The sequence below is a fragment of the Carcharodon carcharias genome, chromosome 10, assembly GCF_017639515.1.
Source record: "Carcharodon carcharias isolate sCarCar2 chromosome 10, sCarCar2.pri, whole genome shotgun sequence".
NCBI classification, from domain to species: Eukaryota; Metazoa; Chordata; class Chondrichthyes; order Lamniformes; family Lamnidae; genus Carcharodon; species Carcharodon carcharias.
Genome location: NC_054476.1, coordinates 37,035,277 through 37,056,998, shown reverse-complemented (window position 1 = coordinate 37,056,998; position 21,722 = coordinate 37,035,277). Strand labels below are relative to the sequence as shown.

Below are 21,722 nucleotides of genomic sequence, written 5' to 3'. Positions count from 1 at the left end.
TTCAAGTTAATGGGAACAGGAACAAAGGAATTGGATTCCAAACAAAGGCCTGACAGCAAACCATACCTGCCCCAGGGGTGGTGTTTGAGTACGAGGAGGCTGTGCACTTGGTGGAATCATAGTTGGTGTTTGTGGTTGAAGCTTGTGCACTAGATTTTTATTCAGCAAAAATGACTGTGCAGGCCTCAAACTGATCTGTCAAGAAAAAGTCAAACCTTAATGTCAACAATCATATACAATACACAGTTAGTACTGCATGCAAACACTTAAGCAAAAGGTGGTTTAATATGTCTAAATATCTGACGATATCTGAAGAATAGCTGGTTATTTTGTCAGGTTCAAACTCGGAAGTGGCTGCCCTCATCTCTCAATCACGCTCACAGGACACTGGCCAGCTATCCATAACAGGTGGAAAAAGGGTTGGGGATTTGGAAGAAAGAAAAACGGGTAAGAGGTGGTGGTCAAGGTAAGTCAAATAGTAAGAACAGCCTGCCAGATTAGTCCTCACAATAACGCGTCATTCCTTAATCATTGGGCACCAAACCATTGAATATGTCCAGATTCTGATTACCTCATCTGCATTGATCTGTCCTTTCTTTATGAACCGAGGAGGCATGCCCTTGGATTGTGTTGGTTGCTGGAATGAGTGTCCCTGGTTTTGTCCATGGTAATGCTGGTTCTGTCCCTGTAATAGAACACTGTCACTTCCTTGTGCCAACACTACCTGCTGCCAGGCTCAGCCTTAACAGGACAAACACACTCCAACCAGTAGCTGAGCAGGTCCTGGACTCCACTCCTTCCAACATGAGTGCTTTTTTTGTTCATCAGCAACCAGAGCCCAGAAGTTGGCTTTCAGAGAGACAGGCACATCCCAAATGTCAGGAACTCTCCAGGTGTGATTGAACTGAATATACAAAACAGCACAGAAGCAAGGACAGCCTCAAACATGCACTCCACAAGGCTACAGCTGCCCTAAAAAGTGAAGTCAGTAGCTTACTGCTCATCACCAAGCTGGTTTGCAGAAGTGCATCTCGGTCAAGTTAGCTAAGTCTTCACTTCAAAATTGGATTACTCATCTTCCAAATGGCCCATGTCATTTTGATGCAAATGCCAATCTTATACCAGCATCTTCAGAAACATTAATCCTACCTTTAATTCTAGATAATAAATGTTTTTATTTCACTTTGCATATCTTTGCCATGTACCCCTTAATGCAGCAAATAACATTGCATCAATTCATTTCTAGATTCAATGTGTCTTGCAAGTTTCAAGAATTGCACATCAGCTGCTTGGAGATATTTCAGTGTTGTAGCTATCCAAGTCTCACTCCACTCCAATTAAGCAATAAAATTTTGTACACCAACAGCTATGCTCAATATCTATTGGGGGTGCCCAAAACAGGTGGTGCAACCTATTCTGTGCTCTACACAGTTAAACCACCATTAGGTGAGCCTCAATTCATTAAATCCCAGCCTGGTCTGTAAACACAAGTCTTCAAATCCACATGGCCCAAGCAACTTACCTGCTCCAGGCTGGGGGCAAAGAAGCAACCCAAACTGCCTTTGCCAACTTAATCTAGCTTAATCACATCCATCCACATGGCAGCATCATTTACAATATCCCATTAATTTGCACATTAATGAGGCCGCATCAAATTATGCACGATTAACAGTCTTCCATTCTGAATTATTTGGATAGGCAGTGCCCAAAACCAAATTGTTGGTATGGTAATGAATGCAATCCACGAAAGTAGAAAAGCAAAATGCAACAGCTCTTCGAACCTTCGTTGTTATTCAGCTTTTCAAACAGACATGCAATCATTTCATTTCTCACCTGATTAGATTTAAGGAAAGATTTGCTTCCCATTTCCCCAAACTGTGACTGAGCTGGTACATGCCCACCATGCCCATTAAAAAGCTGGTTGGAACGATGTCGACCCATGGTAGGTGAGAAGCGGTCTTGAATTACTCCTGGACCAGTACCAATTCCACTACCTTTAAGATAAAAAGGATTGAAAAAGTAGCAAATTTAAGCTTTTAGAAAGCCAAACAATCACACCTGGCAAAATATTAACTTGTTAATAGCCATTCAAGAAAGTGATGCTGAAACCAGAAAGCAATATTTACCTGGCATTTGTCCAAACATATCAGCAAGCCCCCCAAGTGGGTCTCTGTCAAATTTCCTTCCTGGTGGTATAAAAGGTCCCTCCAGAAAGAAGTCATTCCTCATTCCTTGAGCCATAGCTGGCGGAATAAAAACTCCCAAATCCTGCAGGCAACGTAAGTCAGTTAGTTACATGCTAACATGCAACTCCAAATTTAGAAATTTTAGAGCCAATCTATAGCCCACCTTTACTGCATCTTGACGAATCTGGTTTATCGTCTTTGGTCCATTGTCAATAAAAGCCTTGCGAGGAACCCAGCGGTGCTCACGCAACTCCACAGTATCCTACAGAGGGGATAGAGGATTTCAGCTTATGCTCAGACTAGCTTTAAAAGAACAAATTCAACAAGTAGAGAAAAAAAAAGTCACCTGCAGCAGGAAACGAATCCTAGCTGGCAATTCCTTATTTTGCATCAAGGAACGCATCCGGGCAAAGTACTGATCCATTAGAGACTAGGAAAGGCAGAAGGTTTGCAATATTTAAACAATCAAATGCAAAGTTGAACAAGAATTATATTAAATTATAATATTGAATTATATTAAATACTCATGTTGACACCAAAATGCTTTAGTACATCAGCATTTAATTGAAGTTGTTTACTCAACATATCCTTTCCAAGTGGAACAGCATTAGGACACCAAGAGAAGGTCAGCATTATTCATGGCCACTTCAAAAAGCCACAACCATTCAGCTAGTGTCAGCTTTAATAATACAAATCACAAGGTACAGAGCAGTGCTGGAATTTCATCAGTAAACTCATTTCCCTCCCCTAAAAGTTGGAAGACTTGGTTGAATCACAGCCACAGCATGACCCAACAGCAGCCCATAGTGTGCAATATCTAGGAAGTGTCATAACACATGAAAAGAAACCTTTCCCAAAAGGAATGTGTCTTAATGATCTGGTTAATTCACATATGTGCCAAAACAAAAAACTGCACTGTTTATTCTCCAGCCCCAAAAAGATCAAAAATTTCAAATTCCTCCTCCTCACACCACATCCCATACACAAGTCTGCACAACTTCTCAGGGCTAGTGCAGGGCTGCCATGGCTGGGAAGAAATTAGTAATCCCAAGACATTTCCTGAAACATAGGGATACACACAAACCATCAGATACAACTTTACCTTGGCCTTTTCATGGTCTAGTCTAGGTCCTACTGTCCTCATTATCTGACAGAGGCACTCCAAATCCTCTCCCATATCCTTGAGTTGGATTCTCTTTTTCTTTTCCAAAAGCTAGGAGGAAATAAAATGAAAAAGCTTTACTATTTACCATTGGCCAGAATGAGAGCAATGTGTGTCAGCAGACTGTGTGGCAACCCTAACATCTTTGGAAGAAAAATAACTTGCTTTCATATAAGAACTAGGAGGAGTAAGCAATTCAGCCCCTCGAGCCTGCCCCACAATTCAATACGATCATGGCTGATCTCATTTCGACCTCAACTCCAATTTCCCACCCACTCCCCATAACCTTTCAACCCGTTACTAATTAAAAATCTATCTCCTCAAATTTATTCAGCGTCACACTGCACTGAGGTAGTAAATTCCAGATTCTCAACCCTTTGAGAAAAGTAATTCCTCCTCATCTGATTTAAACCCATCACTCCTTAGCCTAAAACAATGGCCCAAGGGGAAACATCCACTGCATGTCTACTTTGTCTCTGAACAAACTATTGGGATTATGTTTCCTACTTTCTGCCTCCACCCCTCTTTGAATAAGGGCATTATATTAGAATTTTTCCAATCCACTGGAAACTTTCCAGAATCCAGGGAATTTTGGAATATTATAGCCAATGCATCCGCTATCTCCGCTGCCACTTCCTTTAAGAACCAGGGATGTAGGCCATCAGGTCCTGGGGACTTGTCACCCTTTACATAAGAACATAATCCCAATAGTTTGTTCAGGACTTTTTCTCTAGTGATGGTGATTGTTCTGAGTTCCTCCTTCTCTATACCCTCTGCACTACCTGTTACTATTGGGGTGGTACTAGTGTCCTCCACTGTGAAAACTGAGGCAAAATACTGATTAAGCATCTCTGCCATTTCTGCGTCCCCCACTATTAACTCCCCAGTCTCATCCGCCAAGGGATGAATATTCACTTTAGCTACTCTTTCCTTTTATATACTTGTGAAGCTTTTGCTATCAGGTTTTTACATTTTGCGCTAGTTTTCTTTCATAATTTAACTTTGCTCTTTAGTTTTTTTAGTAACCCTTTGTTGATATTTAAAAGTTTCGCAATCTTCCAGTCTGCCACTGACCTTTGCAATTGGTATGCCTTCATGTTATCTTTAACTTCCTTGCTTGGCCATGGATGCCTTTTCCCCCCTTAGAAATGTATTTTACTTGGGAGGAATTGAGTATCTCCTTAAATATAGGCAGCTGAAAGAGTTTTTGCTAACGGTGAACACAAACTGGAGAATGTTACAGGGTGAGACGGTTAAACATTAAGGCAGAGTGGCAAGGAGGTTTGATTGTAAGAAACAAAATAACGTGCATGACAAGATACAGGAAAAATACTTGGCTGAGCTATCATTGATGGAGGAGGGCGCCAAGGGAGAACATTAATGCTTGGAGGCGGGAGCAGCATAAGGCTTCAGCAGAAACAGAAATATGATTAAGAAACGACTGAAGATTAAACAGGGCAGTTAGGCTGGTTAATACTCATTCTGTTGATGAAGAAAGAGTTGGTAGGAACTGAAAATTTGGCTTTAGTCTGAGATTTAGCTGCAAGTCTGAAGTTATTTGATGGTATAGAGGATGGAGGAGGGGGGTTGGGCCTCAACATACATGCTGAAGCATGTAATGATGGCACCATATGGAGGAGGAAGAGGTGGCAATTCATGGTTGTGCAGTAATTAACCAGACCATGACAATATGCCAATGGACAAACAAGATTTGAAGACAGGGTAAATTTTGACAAAGTTAAGAGTTTGTAGAGGTCAGAAAAGGAGAAAATTCTTGAAAGGCACGAATGATTTTGGTCACAGATGCAGGCAATGTTGTGTAGATGAACGGGCTGTGTTGAACAAAAGGATGTGGAATGCAGCTCAGGGTCGAAGAAGATGTTGGATATCGAATGGTTCTAAATCATAAAACATAACACTGACAAGTGTGAAGACTCTAGCTGGCACCCAGTCAAATTGTATTACTGGCACAACCAATCATTCTATGCTTCAGCTAGTACTTTCACAGCAGATCTCTCAAAACCAGTTATCTCACTTCTCTAGCATCAACTGTCTCCATAGGCTATCCACTTCAGGAGACTATTTCAAAATCTCTTCAGCCACACGTCCCAGTATTCACTTCCCCTTCCATCTGTTATTATGCCTTATCTCTGAACGGCACTTAAACGCCACTTCAACTCCTCAATCATTTTGTTAACTCCAATCAGATTTTCTCCTCAAACATATTTGAACTAAAAAAGTCCTTAAATTGCTCGTGCACACAAAATCAACTTTTAAGCTGAGCTCCATAAGAGCTAACTACATAGAACAGCTGGTCAACAATACAAGATCAGTCACTTACTGTTTTGATGCACTTATGAAGGATAGATTCGTGGATAAGATCAAGTTTGCCAAGCTCTCCAATGAATTTGATGTTGCCCAGCATTTTGATCTTGGCAATAGCCCGTTGCTCTTCCTCTTCATTTGAGAGAGGGCCATCACGCTTGTCATAGACTAAAAAATAAAAACTGTTTTAATACGATTCTGCTGAATTGCAATAAGTTAAATCAGTGTTGATTATACTTACTATCGACATTTCTGGTACGGTTTTCAAATTCATCTTGAAGCTTTGAAATTAAAAGGCGTCTGAATGTCTGGGAAAAAATAGGTTGCATTTCAAAATCAATTGATGTTTCCTATCAATAGCATGCAGTCACCAAATCCAACTGGTTTCCAATTCTCTATGTGCAAATTTGAAGTGGGCACTGCTTACCGTACTTTGCTTGTGGTGTTGCAGCAAACCCTCAGGAGTTGGGCCATCAAAGTTAGGAGCATCCTCTGCTAGACGCAGGCATAACTGAGCATACAGTGAGCTATACTTGGGCTCTTCAAGGGCTTTGTCTACTATCTGTGGTAGAGAAATTACAAATAGAGGCACTTTTCAGTGCTGGGTTCACAATGTAAACAAACCAAATTTCCTCCTTACTCACCCTTTTAAAGTAAAAAAAATCAAAATGGCAACTTATCTACATTTACAGGACAGATCAAGTTAGAAGCATTTCTTGACGGAGGATCTATTAAGTGTTCAGTGCACAAAGAGGGACATTACAAAGACAAGATAGTGGAAATTTCTTCCAATTTACAAAATTGTGCAAGTTGTAAAGTGCAACGACTGCATCCTGGCAAGAGACATTTCAGAATGGGAGAGAATGTAGAACTCCTTGACTACAGTGGGAGGTCTGAGGGAGTGGCTGAGCTTCATGAGCCAGTGTCTCATGTTAGGAATTGCAATGCTTCAGTCAGAAGCTGAAGCTGGTGACTGAAGGAATAACACCAATCTCACGTGTTGCAAACATTATAACTGTTAGAGAACACGCTTTGTTTGTTGAGATTTTAAACATAGATGCATTAAAATGGAAGTTGGAGAACTATGTGCAGGAAAGAATAGTGGAGAGAGAAAACCTAAGGATAGCTGAGTGAGAGATAAAGAGGTGGGAAGCATAAACATCAGCTAGGCTAATTGGGCCAAATGCCCTGCTGTGCTGTAACATTCAATGCAATTAGTTTGAGATTGCTATTAAAACTAACTCACCAGTAAAATGATCCCTTTTAGGACCAGTTTAGAGTCTACACCCACATTGAGGAGCTCAAGGCATAGCTTGTCAAACTTTTCTGGAGTAAGCTTGTTCAAAATGCTGAAAAAAAAACATTAAATTCACTTTCAAAGTCAGAGGCATTAATGTTGAAAATTGATGGAATATTCAGGGTAAATTTCCATTAACCTACCACATTTTTAAAAATCTCTTAAAAGTAATCAAATCATCAGGATACTCAGTCACTGATTTGCTGCAGTGGTGGATTATCACCTCCAAGGCAATGAAAACAAATGGCACTGCTTTCATAATTTAAAAAAAGGTGAATGCTGGGAACATCCAGGCCTGCTGTAAGCATTGTTTCATATACACATCCTTCTCCAAAACCCAAAAGAGGTTTAATTCACTGGTCTTCTCTTCAGGCACTGAATACTCCAAATCCAGCATTTCAGAAGAAATGTTCAATGATTGCAGAATTCTGCATGTTTGATACAGGAATTGTGCAACATAAAGCACCAACAGGCTAATTAGCATCAACATCCTCAAATTTTCCTCCCCAGAACTCCAGCTTGATAAGACAATCAAACAATTTTAAGAGGTATAAGTCAGGATAAAACCAGAATCAGAAACTGAAGTGCGAAGTTGATCTACAACCCATCATTCTGCTAAATCTACTTGAGAGCTGGTCATCAAGACTACTGCCTTACCATCAAGTTTGCAAGAGTTCTTAATATTGAAGTTAGCTTCAAAAAGGACCATTTTTTGAAAGTCCAAGGCAAAGTGAACAGTTAATCTTGAGAAATGCCACATAAACATGATTAGACTTCAAATAGCATTTTAAACTGCACAAACTGATCACCAATTTGACTACAACTGGATGAACTGTAAAAGCAATCCTGAAATTAGTCATTTGCATAAGAGGAAAATTCAGGTACCTGTAACTGAATTTACTGTTAAGGAAAGCAAATGAACAGATTACCAAAAAAGGTATTGCATGATTGAAGTTTGGTGCTTACAATAGAAGAAATGTCAGTACATACCAACAGTGCACGCCTTAGCAAATATCAAGACTGGAATTCTTCAAATTACAGTTCATGGGAAGCAGCTCTGGCAACAACCAAGTTCCACAACAATGTTAAACAATAGTTTGAACAGATTACATCACTTAAGTGACTGGCTAATGCACCAATTATACTTTGTTTTTTAAAATAAAATTCTGAAAGCCAATGTTATCCCACAGATGCTGCTGCATTGTGCCCCAACTTGTCTAGAAATAAATTAAAGCTCAGGATGTTGAAACTTGACTCCAGAGTATAGGCATACCATAGCAATTACAACAGAATTCATTTGAACAAGCCTCTGACCAAGTTTATTTCTGTAATTCACAACCAAGGAAGAAACAAGCAATTAACTGCTCATGAGTTTAACACGAATAAATATTGGGGCACTGGTCTTGGGTCCTGATAGCATTACAAATTCAGCAACTGGCCTGAGAACAGACTGCCAACCCTTGAGTGCATAGATACAAAGAAACATCTAGACAATCTCAACCTCATTCTTACATTTTTCTCCTGCCAGTTTTTGAAGGATGCTAACCAAGAATCAGGAAACTACCTCAGGAGTACTCCATCTTACTGGATTTCCCAACTTGAACCCCTGTTCATTTCTCTGCATCTTTGTGGGATTTGCCATGTTCTTTACACTACAATAAGGACTGCACTTCAAGAGTATTTCATGGGTTGCAAAGGGCTTTTGGCCATGAAAGGCACTACCAGTAAGAATCTTTATCGTAAAATGGTCCCCAAATCAAAAATATTGCATTTATCTACAAAAACTTCCAAACCGATGCATTAGCTACAAGGAATATCTGCAACTTGTTCCTCTGCTGGAAGCATGTTGGGCTGTAATTCTTCATAAAATAGCTTAACTGATGAACTAAACGCCCCCTGTAGAAAAACTAAGAAAAATAATTCCTACTATCTATCCAGAGACAGGCAGCAAGATTTATTTTGAAAACATGCCTATTCCAAGAGCACTGCAACTATGGTAATGTTACTAAAAGAGCTTTGCATTTATACAGCACTTTTCCTGACCACCAGACATCTCAAAAGCACTTTATAAGTGACTAAACTTCAAGTAGTGTTTCAGTGACTGTACCACATACAAAGACAAGGACAACATGGGAACACCACCAGCTGCAAGCTCCTCTTCAAGCCACGCACCATCCTCACTTGGAACTATATCATTCCTTTATTGTTGTTGGGTCAAAATCCTAGAACTCACCGACATTCTGGGTATATGGTTCAAGGGAGCTGCAGCTCACCAGCACCTTGGAGCACAGTTAGGGTTGGGCAATAAATGCTGGCTTAGCCAGTGATGCCCACATTCCATGAAAGAACATACAAAGCATGCAGCCAAATTGCAAACTCTGAAACAGCAATGTGATAACAAACAGATAACCTGATTTTGTTACTGAGCATAAATATCGGTCAGAACACCAAGGTTAACTACCCTACTCTTTGAAATAGTGCCATGGGGTCCTTCACAAGAACACATTTAACATCTCATCTGAAAGACAACACCTCTGACAGTGGAGTGTCAGCCCTGAAGTGGGACTTGAACCTGGAAACTTGCAATTCAAAGGCAGAAGCACTACCAGTTGAGCTATGGCTGACTAGAATAATAAACTAATTTAAGAAAGGAGAGTTGAATTTTCTGGTATCAACATCCATCAATTCAGTTTCATCATGAGTGCATCCACAGGTGAACAGCATTGAAAGTCAAGGTAGCTGCATGGAAAGATTTGCTGAGCTCCTTGTAAAACTAGTTCTCACTTTCACAAAGTCAGAAACAAGAAGATTGATTTACTGAGCAAACAGGTGCTGACATGAACATACCAAACCAAGAAGAGCACGTACACAATTTAAATTTTTTCTGGGGGGCAGGGTTAGAAGATTTATAAAAGCCAATTTCTTAAATGTAAACAAAAGCTTGAATTTACATAGTACCTTTTACCTCAAGACCCTTTCTGTGGATCACCACCTTGACATGGTGGATAGGCTTGTGCACTCAAGAAAATCCCTTAGCAATGCTGTCAGGAGTTCCTTGCTCTGGTAGGGTCACCCATGACAGCAAAGTCTGGAACTGCCAGATAAAGTGCAGTTAGATAGCCTGCAACGGCAGAACTGATGAAGGAAGGCTTCATCCCTGAAGGGAGACCTGTCACTTGCCAATTCGACACTCCACCCTGCTCTCATGCCCACATGTCCACCCTTGGCCTGCTGCATTGTTCCAGTGAAGCTCAACGCAAACTGGAGGAACAGCACCTCATCTTCCGACTAGGAACTTTACAGCCTTCCGGACTGAATATTGAGTTCAACAATTTTAGATCATGAACTCTCTCCTCCATCCCCACCCCCTTTTCTAATAATTTATATAGATTTTTCTTTCCCCACCTACTTCCATTATTTTTAAGTGTATTTCCATCCATTGTTTTATCTCTACCTTTTAGCCTATTTCGATCTCTTCCCCCCACTAGGGCTATCTGTACCTTGCTCGTCCTGCTTTCTATCCTTAATTAACACATTCCTTTAGATAATATCACCACCTTCAACATCTTTGTCCTTTTGTCTGTGACATCTTTTGGTTATCTCCACTTATCACTGGCCCTCTATCCAGCTCTTGTCCCACTGCTCTTTAAACCAGCTTATATTTCACCTCTCTATTTTTACTTAGTTCTGTTGAAAGGTCATTCGGACTCAAAAACATTAACTGTGCTCCTATCTGCAGATGCTGCCAGACCTGCTGAGGTTTTTCCAGGTATTTTTGTTTTAGATTTCCAGCAACCGCAGTTTTTTGCTTTTATCCATTTGCTAAATCCTGTTGTGATGGAGAATTGGCAATAGCGAAGAGCCATCTATAGGCCGAGGTCAAATGGACAAAAGCCTTTTCACTCAGGATGGTGACTCAAGAATGATAATGCCATCCATCAACACTGGAAAGAACATTTTCAGTAACTACTCAGCCATGAATCCATTGTGGTAGCTGATACTACTACCCCCCCGCACCAGAATCCATGGGCAAATCACTGATGGGAGACTGCAGCAAGCAAACAGATGAACAAAGCCTGTGGCTCCCATGTCATTCCAGCTGAGGTCTTCAAAGCTCACATTCTATGGATTTGTGAGGAAAGAGGCTGTTTCCCCCCACCCCAACTTCAGGAATGCAACATCTGTAAACTTCTTCAATGAGGAAGAATAAATCATGCTGTCGAAAAGAGGTATTTCCCTCTTGCCCAAAGCAGGGATCATGCTGACACGTATTCTCCTGAATCTACTTCTTGTGGCTGAGCAAATCCTCCTAGAGGCAGTGGCTTTAGACCTTCAAGAGGAGCCTCTGACATGGTCTGTTGCTAGACAAAATCCAAGAAAAAATGTTGAGAAAACCAGAAACTCTTCATTGCATTCAACTTGAAGTATTTGACTCAAATAGTTAGGCTCTGGATTGTACTCAAGGTTCTGATGCTCAAGAAAATTCATCACAATCCTGCAACTGCCTTGAGTGGCAGAACTGAAAGTCACCTTAAAATCTAGATTGATGTCATTCAATGGCATTACCATCACTGTATCCCCCACTAAACATCTTGGGGGTTTAACATTAACCAGGAACTGAACTGGAGCAGCCATATAAATACTGTGGCTACAAGAGCAGATCAGAGGCTAGGAATCCTGCAGCAAACAACTCACCTGATTTCACAAAGCATGCCCATCACCTGCAAGGCACAAGTTAGGAGTGTGATGGAATACTCTCCACTTGCCTGGATAAGTGCAACTCCAACAGCACTCAAGCAGCTCAGCACCATCCAGGAAAAAGCAGCCCGCTCGATTAGCACCCTATTCACAAACATTCACTCCCTCTACCACAGACGCACAGTGCCAGTGTGTACCATCTACAAGATGCACAAGATCGCTCTACAAGCCCCCTTAGACAGCACCTTCCAAACTCTCAACCATTACCATCTAGAAGGACAAGGGCAGCAGATACATGGGAACACCACCACCTGGAAGGTCTCCAAGCCACTCAGCATCCTGACTTGGAAATATATCACTGTTCCTTCACTGGGTCAAAATCCTGGAACTCCCTCCACAACTGCACTACGGGTGTACCTACACCACATGGACTGCAGTGATTCAAGGCAGCTCACTATCATCTTCAAGGGCAAGTGGGAATGGCAATAAATGCTAGTCTAGCCAGCAGCACCCACATCCCATGAATGAATAAAAAAAGGTTGTTAGCCCCCATACTATTAATCTCCCTGCCAGTAGCTAGTCACCTCAAAGATCAACTGCCTTCATACACCTCAGTTACCTCCATTCCAAAGCCACTGATAGGATTTACCAGATTAGTCAGCTCAGCTGTCCACAAACCACAGCAGCAAGTGTTTGACACAAAGGCCTCTGCAAGTCAAAAATCCCAGTGTTCAAATCAGTCATCACACTCCTTTACTGCAATGATCTACAGTGGCATACAAGGGAGGGATAGATAAATTCTCAGCCATGTCGCAGCTGCATCTTCCAGATTCAACAGGACAAATGGCATGTCATTCTTGAAGCCAGCTCCACAAGCATTCAGGCAAAACCCCTGCAAAATCAACAACAGACAGAGGTGAGGTGAGAGTAACTGCTCTTGACACCAAGGCCACGTTTGATCAAGTGTGGTATCAGCCCTAGCAAAACTGGAGTCAATGGGAATTGGGGGGGGGGGGGGGGGGGCTCTGCTGCTGGGAGTCATATCCAGCACAAAGGAAGATGGTTGCAGTCGTTGGAGGGCCAGAACGTCACTGCATCAGTCCCTCAGGGTAGTGCCCTAGGCCCAACACTTTCAACTGCTTCAATGACCTTCCTTGCATCATGTCGAAGTGGGATATTTGCTGATGACTGCACAATGTTCAGCACTATTCATGATCCCTCAGATACTGAAGCAGTCCATGTCCAAATGTAACAGATCTGGACAATATGCAGGCTTGGGCTGACGAGTAGCAAGTTCGCAGCACACAAGCGCTGGGCAATGATCATCAACAAGAGAATCTAATCATCACCCCATAACATTCGATGGCATTACCAATGAACTCCCCACTGACATCCTGGAGGTTACCACTGACCAGAAACTGAAATGGACTAGCCACAAATACTGTGGCTACAAGAGCCGGTCAGAATCCTTCAACAACTCTCCTCCCGACTCCCCAAAGCCTGTCCACCATCTACAAGGTGTAAGTGGAGAGTATTCCATAACACCCCTGACCTGCCTGGATGAACGCAGCTCCAACAACACTTGATACCATCCAGGACAATGCAGCCCACTCCCTCCACCACCATTGCATAGTGGCATATATCATCTACAAGAGGCACTGCAGAAATTCACCAAAGCTCCTTCGACAACACCTTCCAAACCCACGGGTGCTACCAAACCCACGGCTGCTACCATCAAGATGGACAATGGTAGCAGATACATGGAACATCGCCACCTGGAAGCTCCCCTTCAAGTCACCCACCATCCCGACTTGAAAATGTATCATTGTTACTGGGCCAAAATCTGAACCCACTCCCTAACAGCACTGTGGGTCAAGCCAGCAGCTCACCATCACTTTCAAGGGTAATTAAGGATAGGCAATAAGTGCTGGCCTAGCCAGTAACACCCACATCCTGTAAATGGATAATAAAACAAGAAACTCTGGATGGCTGAAGAACATCTGTCTTGCCAGATACTGTTTCTCAGCTCAAATGGCCAGTGCTACAGGGCAGGGCATAGAAAATACTTCAAAGAAACTCAAGCTCTCCCTGAAGCACAGCAATGATGCTAACAATTTCAGGAGCTTGCTAACAATTGTTCAGAACGGCAAAAAATTTGTCCAAACAACATCATGCTTCAAGTCAAATGCCTTAAATGAGGCAGAGTGGCAGCAGGGAAGCAAAGAAAAGCAGCAAAATCTTGCACTCTAATCCCAATGCCTTTTGGGATGTCCTGCTCCATGTGTCCAAAAAGCTCCAAGTCAAGGGTCAGCCTGCTCAGTCACAATACCATGATAAAACTGGTGACCAAGTAGATATCACCTTGAAATCAAGGGGTAGACAACCTCGGGACCCCTTGCCCTCCCTATTAAGTGCTTTGTTTTTAAAAGCAAGCAGAGTTTATAAAGCGTAGAGAATATTGCAATGTGCACATGAAGGCCCCACAAATAAGATGGATGAGCAGATAGATGGCATTGCTGAGGGATAGATTTGGCCAGATCATGGTAGCTGATTGACAGATTGCGTGATTACATATGTGCATGCATGCACTGACATAACCATACTTCCAGTGGTAAATTCTTACAAGCTGAGACTTGACAAAATTAATATGGTAGATTATGCAAGGACAAGCAAGGGAATCTGATTGGATTTCAAGGCCTAGCTTTTTTCTTACTAGATACCCACCATGGACACAGTGGCCACAAATATAATGTTGTCTTACAAGAAGATACAGCCAGTAGTCTACAGGAGCAGCCACCTCCATTTATTCAACAAGTATATATCATTCTCAATACATATGCATTAATTTGCTTTGATAGAGCTAAACTACGAACGTCTGGTGTTTTGCATTTTATAGTGTTCAGAAAAAATTATATAAGTTCATTAGTCTCAAAGCCAGTGTATGGATCTGATTTGCAACCTATTAAATCAACAAAATAAACCTAACAAAAAAGTAACTGCTAGATGGAAGCTGCATGAATCATGGAAGTCAGCTTTTAAACCACCATCTGTTAACATTCCTGAGCTGCAGGATCTGGCAGCTGGATCACAAGGCAGCTACTGCTCCATGCAACCTCATGAAAGTAATGTCAGGGCTAAACACTGACAAGGGCATCTCAATTCTTTTGTACATTGATGTCAAATGAGCCTGTAGGAAGTTTTTCCTGCTCTCACCCTCTCCAAAATGTAAACTTGCCATGGAGGAAAAGGCCTCATGACTTCTGATCTTTCCATTCTCAAAGCTGACTTCACATGCAGTGTGTCTTCAAGTATGTTGTTGCACATCTAGCACTTAGCAGGAAGGCAAACAGCTACAAAAATCTGACCATTCTAGTTTTACTTTGAAGTGTGCTGTGGATCAGATTGAACTGAGCCTGTAGTAGTATAAGTAAAAGCTGCCAAGACAAAATTGGACATCAAGTGTTTTATTCCCCAAAGCAAACCTACAAATAAAAGCATGTTTCCTCTTCATTACTACCTTAAAACAGGATTTTTTTTTTTAAAATAGGGCACAGAATCTCATTGCAGCACCCATTTTGGAATCTGAATGCAATGGTTTTGCAGTGGAGACTACATAGAAAGCATTTTTATCCAAGATTTAACTCCAGATGACTTATTTTATATAACAGGTTTACAAACTAGAAAGAATTGACGTAGACAATCCCTGACTTCAATCTTCCATGAAGCTCAATTTTAAACTACAATCACACAATCCATAACAGATGTAGATATCTGATGCACAAATAGAAAATTAAAAAACCTGACTATGATCACCCAGAACAGGTCATGGAACATATACAATAATGCAATGCCTCCTTCACAAATACAAAGGCGGTGGCGACCTTGACTACTCCTGATGAACGTGAATCTTAAAATTATAGTGGTTATTCAATCAGCCATATGACAAATACCACCATGAGATGGGTCCAGCTGATTATATACATATCGGTGCTCACCTGGGCCATCTGAGAAGAAATTCAATTCAATAGGTGTCTTGATCAGCAACTCAATTTATAAACCATTTAAATAAAACTAAAGTGATTTCTGGCCATTTTCAGGCACTTAGCCTTCTTTTCAGAACTCTAGCTTTCAAGGAGGTTATGGAATCTGACCATCACCATTGGAGTGATGGACAGCAACATTAACTATTCTCTGCTGCAAATGAGCCAAGTATGCTTAGTTATAAATCAAATATTTTCAAATACTAATGTCTTGGACCAAGTCCAGCATAAGGCTGTCACCTTCTAAATAGAAATGAGGACGCAATGATATTTAGAACCGTAGTAGGCTCTCTGCTCACTGAGCACACCATGAATTTACTGAGATAGGTGGGCAAGTAGTCACATACAAACAGCCCCCTCCCATCCAAAAGCCCTAATGGGATCTTGATTCCAACAGCAGCAAATTAATTTCAATATGGTCTATGCTTTTTGCTAAATGCCTTGTCTAAGCTGGTCCTCGTTGGAGAGTTGGCTTCAATGCTCTAGATGAGAGAAGGTGAAGACCCCTATGTTTTTGGGCTCTCAACCGTAATCCACTAACCATGAAAAGTGGTGGCACAAGTTGGCACTATAGGGGATGGAGGAGGAAGAGGACAAACCTAACACAAGAAAGAGTAGGTCGTACAATCATTCAAGTTGGCTCTACCATTCAATTAAGATTATGGCTGATCTGATCTTGGCCTCAACTCCTGCCCCTCATAACCCTCCTAGAACACATTGGCAATCTCTGCCCCAGAGGACAAAGAAGAAATTCCTTATTTCCATCTTAATCGAGACCTCTTATTTCGAAACTGTGCCTCAAAGTTTTAGATTCCACACGAGGCAAAATACCCTCAAGTCCCCCTCAGAATCTTACATGTTTCAATAAGATCACCTCCAATTCTTCTGAACTTCAATGACTATAGACCCAACCTTTCCTAAAAAGGGAATCCCTTCATCCCAGAAATCAACCTAGCTCAAAGAAGATTCACCATCTCCAATGCAAGCATATCCCTCTTTAAATACAAACAGCTATACAGAGTGCTCCATGTGCTGTCTCACCAATATCCCATACAAAGACTTTCCTACTTTTATATTCCATTCCACACCTCTCTCTTCCCCCCCCCCCCCCACCCCCCCCCCGCCCCGCCCCCACCACCCCCCATTCCAATTACCCATTTTGGAATATAGAAGAGCGTTTCAGATTTCCAGTACCATTTGCCAGGAAGCACCACCGGCCCCTGCCCCATTACCCCCTAAATGACTTAACTAATTTTAAGAGTATGTCCTCTTGTTCTGCGCTCCCAGCAGAACAGATAGTTTCTTCCACATTTAGTGTTACGAGTACCTCAACTTAATATGCAAACAGCCCTCTATCCTAATTCTTTTTGCCCCTGCTATCATTCTGGCTCAAAACATGAATCATAACCCCAAGCTGAAGTACAGTTCTTGATTAGAATGCTGTAAAATAACTTTCATTACTATAGACAGTTAGGAAATTAAGAACTCACCCTCTGACTTTCCTGAAGATTCCATCTTGTCGTTCTTTCTCATTCAAGGAGTTGGCATCTCGTTTAGTGCTTCAGGAAGGAACCCATCTCTGTACGCTAGGCCCTGGGGTTTCCCCCAGGATCCGGCTGTAGAGAGATAGGAACAAAGTCTATAGCAACAGCTTAACATGGTTATCTGATCTATGTAATCAAGCAGCTCTGGTGAAATGTTGCAATATCTCAATTGGTAAAAGCAGCTTCAGTGGCCGCACAAAGCAATACCCAGATTCAGTTTCAAATTTATGCTAAGTCAGCTGGTCACAGCCAAGAGATCACCAGGGAAGCACCCTTGCTCTTGTCCTCCATTACTTTCCAGCAATTTACTTGTCAGAAAAGCATCCATGTGCTGGAATTCATAACTAAAAGCAGCAATTTGACATACCCTGGAAATGGAAACATTTGCAGACCAATGGAGAAAACCAATGCAATGGGCCCAACTGGATGGACTGATAGCTCTCGAACATCAACAGGCAAAATGGGCCAAAAAGACCTCCTTCGTACAATATAATTTTATGTACGAGTATCAAAAGGACATGGATTGGAACAGCTATGTCTTCTTCTGAAGCCAGGCAAATGCAATGAAACACTTAGAACAAAGGGCAAGAATGCAAAGGAGAACACACAAATACCAACTTCAGTGATGCCTTAACATTAACTATCATGGAGCATATTTAACACATATTTGTATCCAACCCACACTACTTTTAAGTCAGTAACATTTTAATTTGATATTTGCACAGCAACCACACTTAATGTAGTTTGGTACCAATACAACTACTTACACACTTAAACATCCCAAGATGCTTCACAAGAACACAAAAACAAGAATCAGTCACGAGGATTAAGACACATGACCTGAAGCTTCAAAGTGATGGTTTTTGGGGAATGTTTTAAAGGAGGAAAAAGGGGTAGAGGTTCAGGGGGAAAACTCCAGAAGTAAGGCAGCTGAAGGCCACTAAGATAAAAGCAAAAAACTGCAGATGCTGGAAATTCAAAACCTCTACCTGTCCCCCCCTTAAACCAGCTTATATTTCACCTCTTTTCTATTTTTACTTAGTTCTGTTGAAGAGTCATATGGACTCGAAACGTTAACTGTGTTCCTCTCCGCAGATGCTGCCAGACCTGCTGAGTTTTCCCAGGTATTTTTATTTTGAGCTGAAGGCCACTAATGGAGGAGCAATTAAAATTAATGGATGTTTAAGAGGCAAAATTGGAAGCTTTTAATTGAGGACATTTGGGCTAGAAGAATTTAGAAACAGGAAGGCAATATCAGAGAGGGAATTGAAAACAAGGACAAGAATTTGAAAAATCAGGCATTATTTTAACAGGCATCAATGTAGGGCAGCAAGCAGAAGGGTGATGACTGAATGCAACGCTCCCTAAAACTATCACTTGAAGCTTTAGGTCATGTGCCCTAGTATTTGTAACTGTCTGGTTTTGCTTGTGTTCTTGAGAAGCACCTTGGGATTTTTATGTTAAAGGCACATAAGTAGTTGTATTGATACCAAACTAAAGGTTAGCGTGGTTGTTGTGCAAGTATCAAATTAAAATGTTACTGACTTGTGCAGGTTATGAACAAATATCTATTGAGTATGCTCTGCGATAGCTAATGTTTGGCATCAGTTATCACTGAAGTCTTGCCTCTTGTTCTGGGTGCTTCATTGTATTTGCCTGGTTGCGAGAAAAAAACATTGATAATTGTTCCAATCCCTGTCCTTTTCATACTTGTACATAAAATCCAATTCATGAAAGCAGGCCATTTGCCCTATTTCAGAGAGAATCATTACAGCACCGGGGGCTATTCAGCCTGTCAAGTCTTATTGTTGGAAGTGAGGGTGGAGCAGGCAAGGAATTTTGTATTCCATGTACACAATTCCTCACAATGAGCCTAAAGATTTCTGATCTGAAACCACAATTTTAATAGGCCTTTGAGAGTTGATAGTTACCTGTTGCTGGCAGTCTTGGGATAGTGCTGAGGCGCACCCCTACCTCCTCCTCCGCCCGAAGAAGCACTAGAAAGATGAGAAAATATCTCAGCTCAAAAAGGCTTCTGACAACTCTTGCATTAGTTTAACCATTGCCACTCATGCTCAGACACCTTATAGTTGGCAGCTATTAATATCATTGGTATTGAATGCTCAATGTAGTTCTAGTCAACAATACTAGTTTCAACAGTCCTTTGTCAAACGGCAGGCAGTCATCGGCTCAACTGAAGAGTTAGTAAGTCACAGAGCCCAATACAGCCTTGCCATGAAGCCTTAAATAACTTCAAACTGGATGCTATTGTGTACCACCAAGGAACCACTTCAGGACTATGCTACCGAATTCATGACTACCCACACAAAAAAAAAATCAAGATCAGCCATGAAATTGAGAACACTCCAATACCCTGATTTGAAAGCTCTGTAGTCAAGCAAACCTAGAAAGAAACTGAATCATTCAGCCCTGTATTTTAACAAATCAAGTTTATTCTAGACATTTCACATACAATCCAGAGCAGTAATATATGAATCTGGCAGTCAGTATTAATAGCACTGAACAGACCATGCACAACAGTTAAATGCAGACGCAGACATTTCCTTGTACCCTGTTTAATTCACAAGTCACTTCATAAGTAGCAGCAATTCTAGACAGCATCACCAACATATGGCATTTTATATTTGGAAGAATTTAACTTTAAAAAAAATAAAGCAAATCACAGTGACAGCTAGCATAGGTACCTGAAACGAGAAGCAACCCCTTCTGCGATCACACTCTCCACTTTGGCGGCTTGACACAACGAAAAACTTCCAAAAGAAGATTAAAAAAGGGAAGGGTGGGGAAAGAGTTACCTAGGAGAGAAAATAACACAATCACCCTTCTGACCCATTATAACTGCACCCTGTCCAATTTAGGTGCAAACAATGAATCATCCCAGGCAAACTCCACCCAGTCCATTGCAGAAAAGGGAAATATGGCTGCACCAGCCTTAACCGGATAAATGCAGGCAAAATATGGCCCGCCTTTAATAGACTCAATGACGCAGGGCAATTAAAACAGGATTATTTCTCAATCTGCGATGGGGTGGGAGGAGCCAAAGAGAACACCGAGGATGGGGGGGCCCCCGCAGGAAGACATGGTAGATGACATACAAGGAAAACGAGGAATGGGGGGGGGGGGGGGGGGGGGGGAGAGAGAAAGAGAGAGAGAGGGGAGACACCGGGGGGGAAGAGAAAGACGAAAACACAAAGATCTAGGTAGTAAGACAAAGAGAATCCGAGAAAAAAGAAAACCAGTAAAGAAAGCGGGGAAGAGCCATCACCACCAATACCGCCCCCACCCACACACGGGGGTGGAGACGAGAGTAAATGGAAGAAAGACATTTAGAAAAAGAAACAGTGAGGAGCGCAAATAAAGACAGAGGAGCAACAAAGTCTGGAACCAGCTTGTAGTAAGGAGTTGCACAAAGACGACCCAGAAACGGCAGGGGGCCGACAAAGCCAATGAAGACGACGAGACCCCCCTCAAAAAAAAAACCACAAAACCAGGACTCAATTCAGGGGACAAAGGAAGGAACCCAGGGAAAGGCTAGTAAGGGCAGGGGACAAAGAAAGTAGTCAGTTCATTCACAGATACCCGGACAAATACTTTCTAATGGCCACGATCTCGATCCGATGTCCGTTCATGCAGTCTCCCTCCAGATTGGGAGAATAAATACAGCAAAGAACCCCCCCACCCGTGGACAAAATAACTTGAGCCCAACAAATTCACCCACAAACAAAAAACGAAAATAAAACTTCAAAATCAAGCTACTAGGGTAGCCTCTGTACAACAAGCCTTGTTTCACTCGAAGCCCAGACCGTCGCCGCCTCCGCCATTTTGTGAGGAGTCGCTGAACTGAGACAAAATGGCGGCGGCACCGCTCTCCCCACCGAATTCGGCCCCACCTCACCTCACCTCACCGTCCGCGCCGCCCAGTCACTCCGTGTCGGTTTCAGTGCTTCCCAAATTAAAAAAAAATAAAATGGTAACAAAACAAGTCATTAAACTATATTTCTAAAAACCCGATCCGCATAGATGGCAACGCGAAGCGGGAGCTCAGAGACACCGGCACAAAGAGACGGAGCTCCGCCGCCGCCAGTTAGCCGAATGGATTCTCTTACCCACAATACACCGCACCTTACCGTGCAGGCTAACTTTATTTCCGGATCCGCGCCTTTTTAATTTCCCTATTTATTCTACCCCGCCCCCCCACCCTCGCGCGAGTTTGGCCACAACCAAACTTGAATCACGCGTCACGCTGATTGGCAGCCAGCTCTCACCAGTCACGCTGGCCCGTTGTGTGATACGGCCCGCCCCCTTGGCCAATCAGACAAAGCAGGGCGGGACTGGGCTGGACTCGCCCGCTGATTGGCCGGTGGCTTCAATGCAGCCGCACTGCGGATTGAGCCGGTTTGGCCCCTCCCCTCCCCTCCCTTCACCCCACGATCTGCCACTCTCCTCCTC

At 42.2% G+C, this 21,722-nt stretch overlaps 1 protein-coding gene and 1 non-coding gene across 3 annotated transcripts in view; both read right to left on the bottom strand.

Moving 5' to 3' along the window:
- LOC121282740 (eukaryotic translation initiation factor 4 gamma 2-like) overlaps positions 1 to 21,373 on the bottom strand; it is a 29,332-nt gene extending 7,959 nt beyond the window's left edge. Inside the window, exons 1-15 of one of the 2 annotated variants that reach the window (XM_041196475.1) lie at positions 21,174 to 21,373; positions 19,958 to 20,068; positions 19,184 to 19,249; positions 17,199 to 17,267; positions 6,920 to 7,022; positions 6,101 to 6,235; positions 5,915 to 5,981; positions 5,690 to 5,841; positions 3,289 to 3,399; positions 2,533 to 2,616; positions 2,350 to 2,448; positions 2,127 to 2,268; positions 1,834 to 1,994; positions 572 to 685; positions 67 to 195 (exon numbers count right to left, since the gene is read on the bottom strand). In XM_041196475.1, the coding sequence (XP_041052409.1) occupies positions 67 to 195; positions 572 to 685; positions 1,834 to 1,994; positions 2,127 to 2,268; positions 2,350 to 2,448; positions 2,533 to 2,616; positions 3,289 to 3,399; positions 5,690 to 5,773 (924 nt within the window). In that variant the 5' untranslated portion in view covers positions 5,774 to 5,841; positions 5,915 to 5,981; positions 6,101 to 6,235; ... (3 more) ...; positions 19,958 to 20,068; positions 21,174 to 21,373. The remainder of the gene's footprint in view (positions 1 to 66; positions 196 to 571; positions 686 to 1,833; positions 1,995 to 2,126; positions 2,269 to 2,349; positions 2,449 to 2,532; positions 2,617 to 3,288; positions 3,400 to 5,689; positions 5,842 to 5,914; positions 5,982 to 6,100; positions 6,236 to 6,919; positions 7,023 to 17,198; positions 17,268 to 19,183; positions 19,250 to 19,957; positions 20,069 to 21,173) is intronic. The other variant, XM_041196476.1, reaches the window with a different exon arrangement.
- Positions 355 to 539, bottom strand: LOC121283722. Its single transcript, XR_005944362.1, has one exon. It is a non-coding gene; the product is annotated as a small nucleolar RNA SNORD97 (small nucleolar RNA).
- Positions 21,374 to 21,722: the final 349 nt, after the last annotated feature.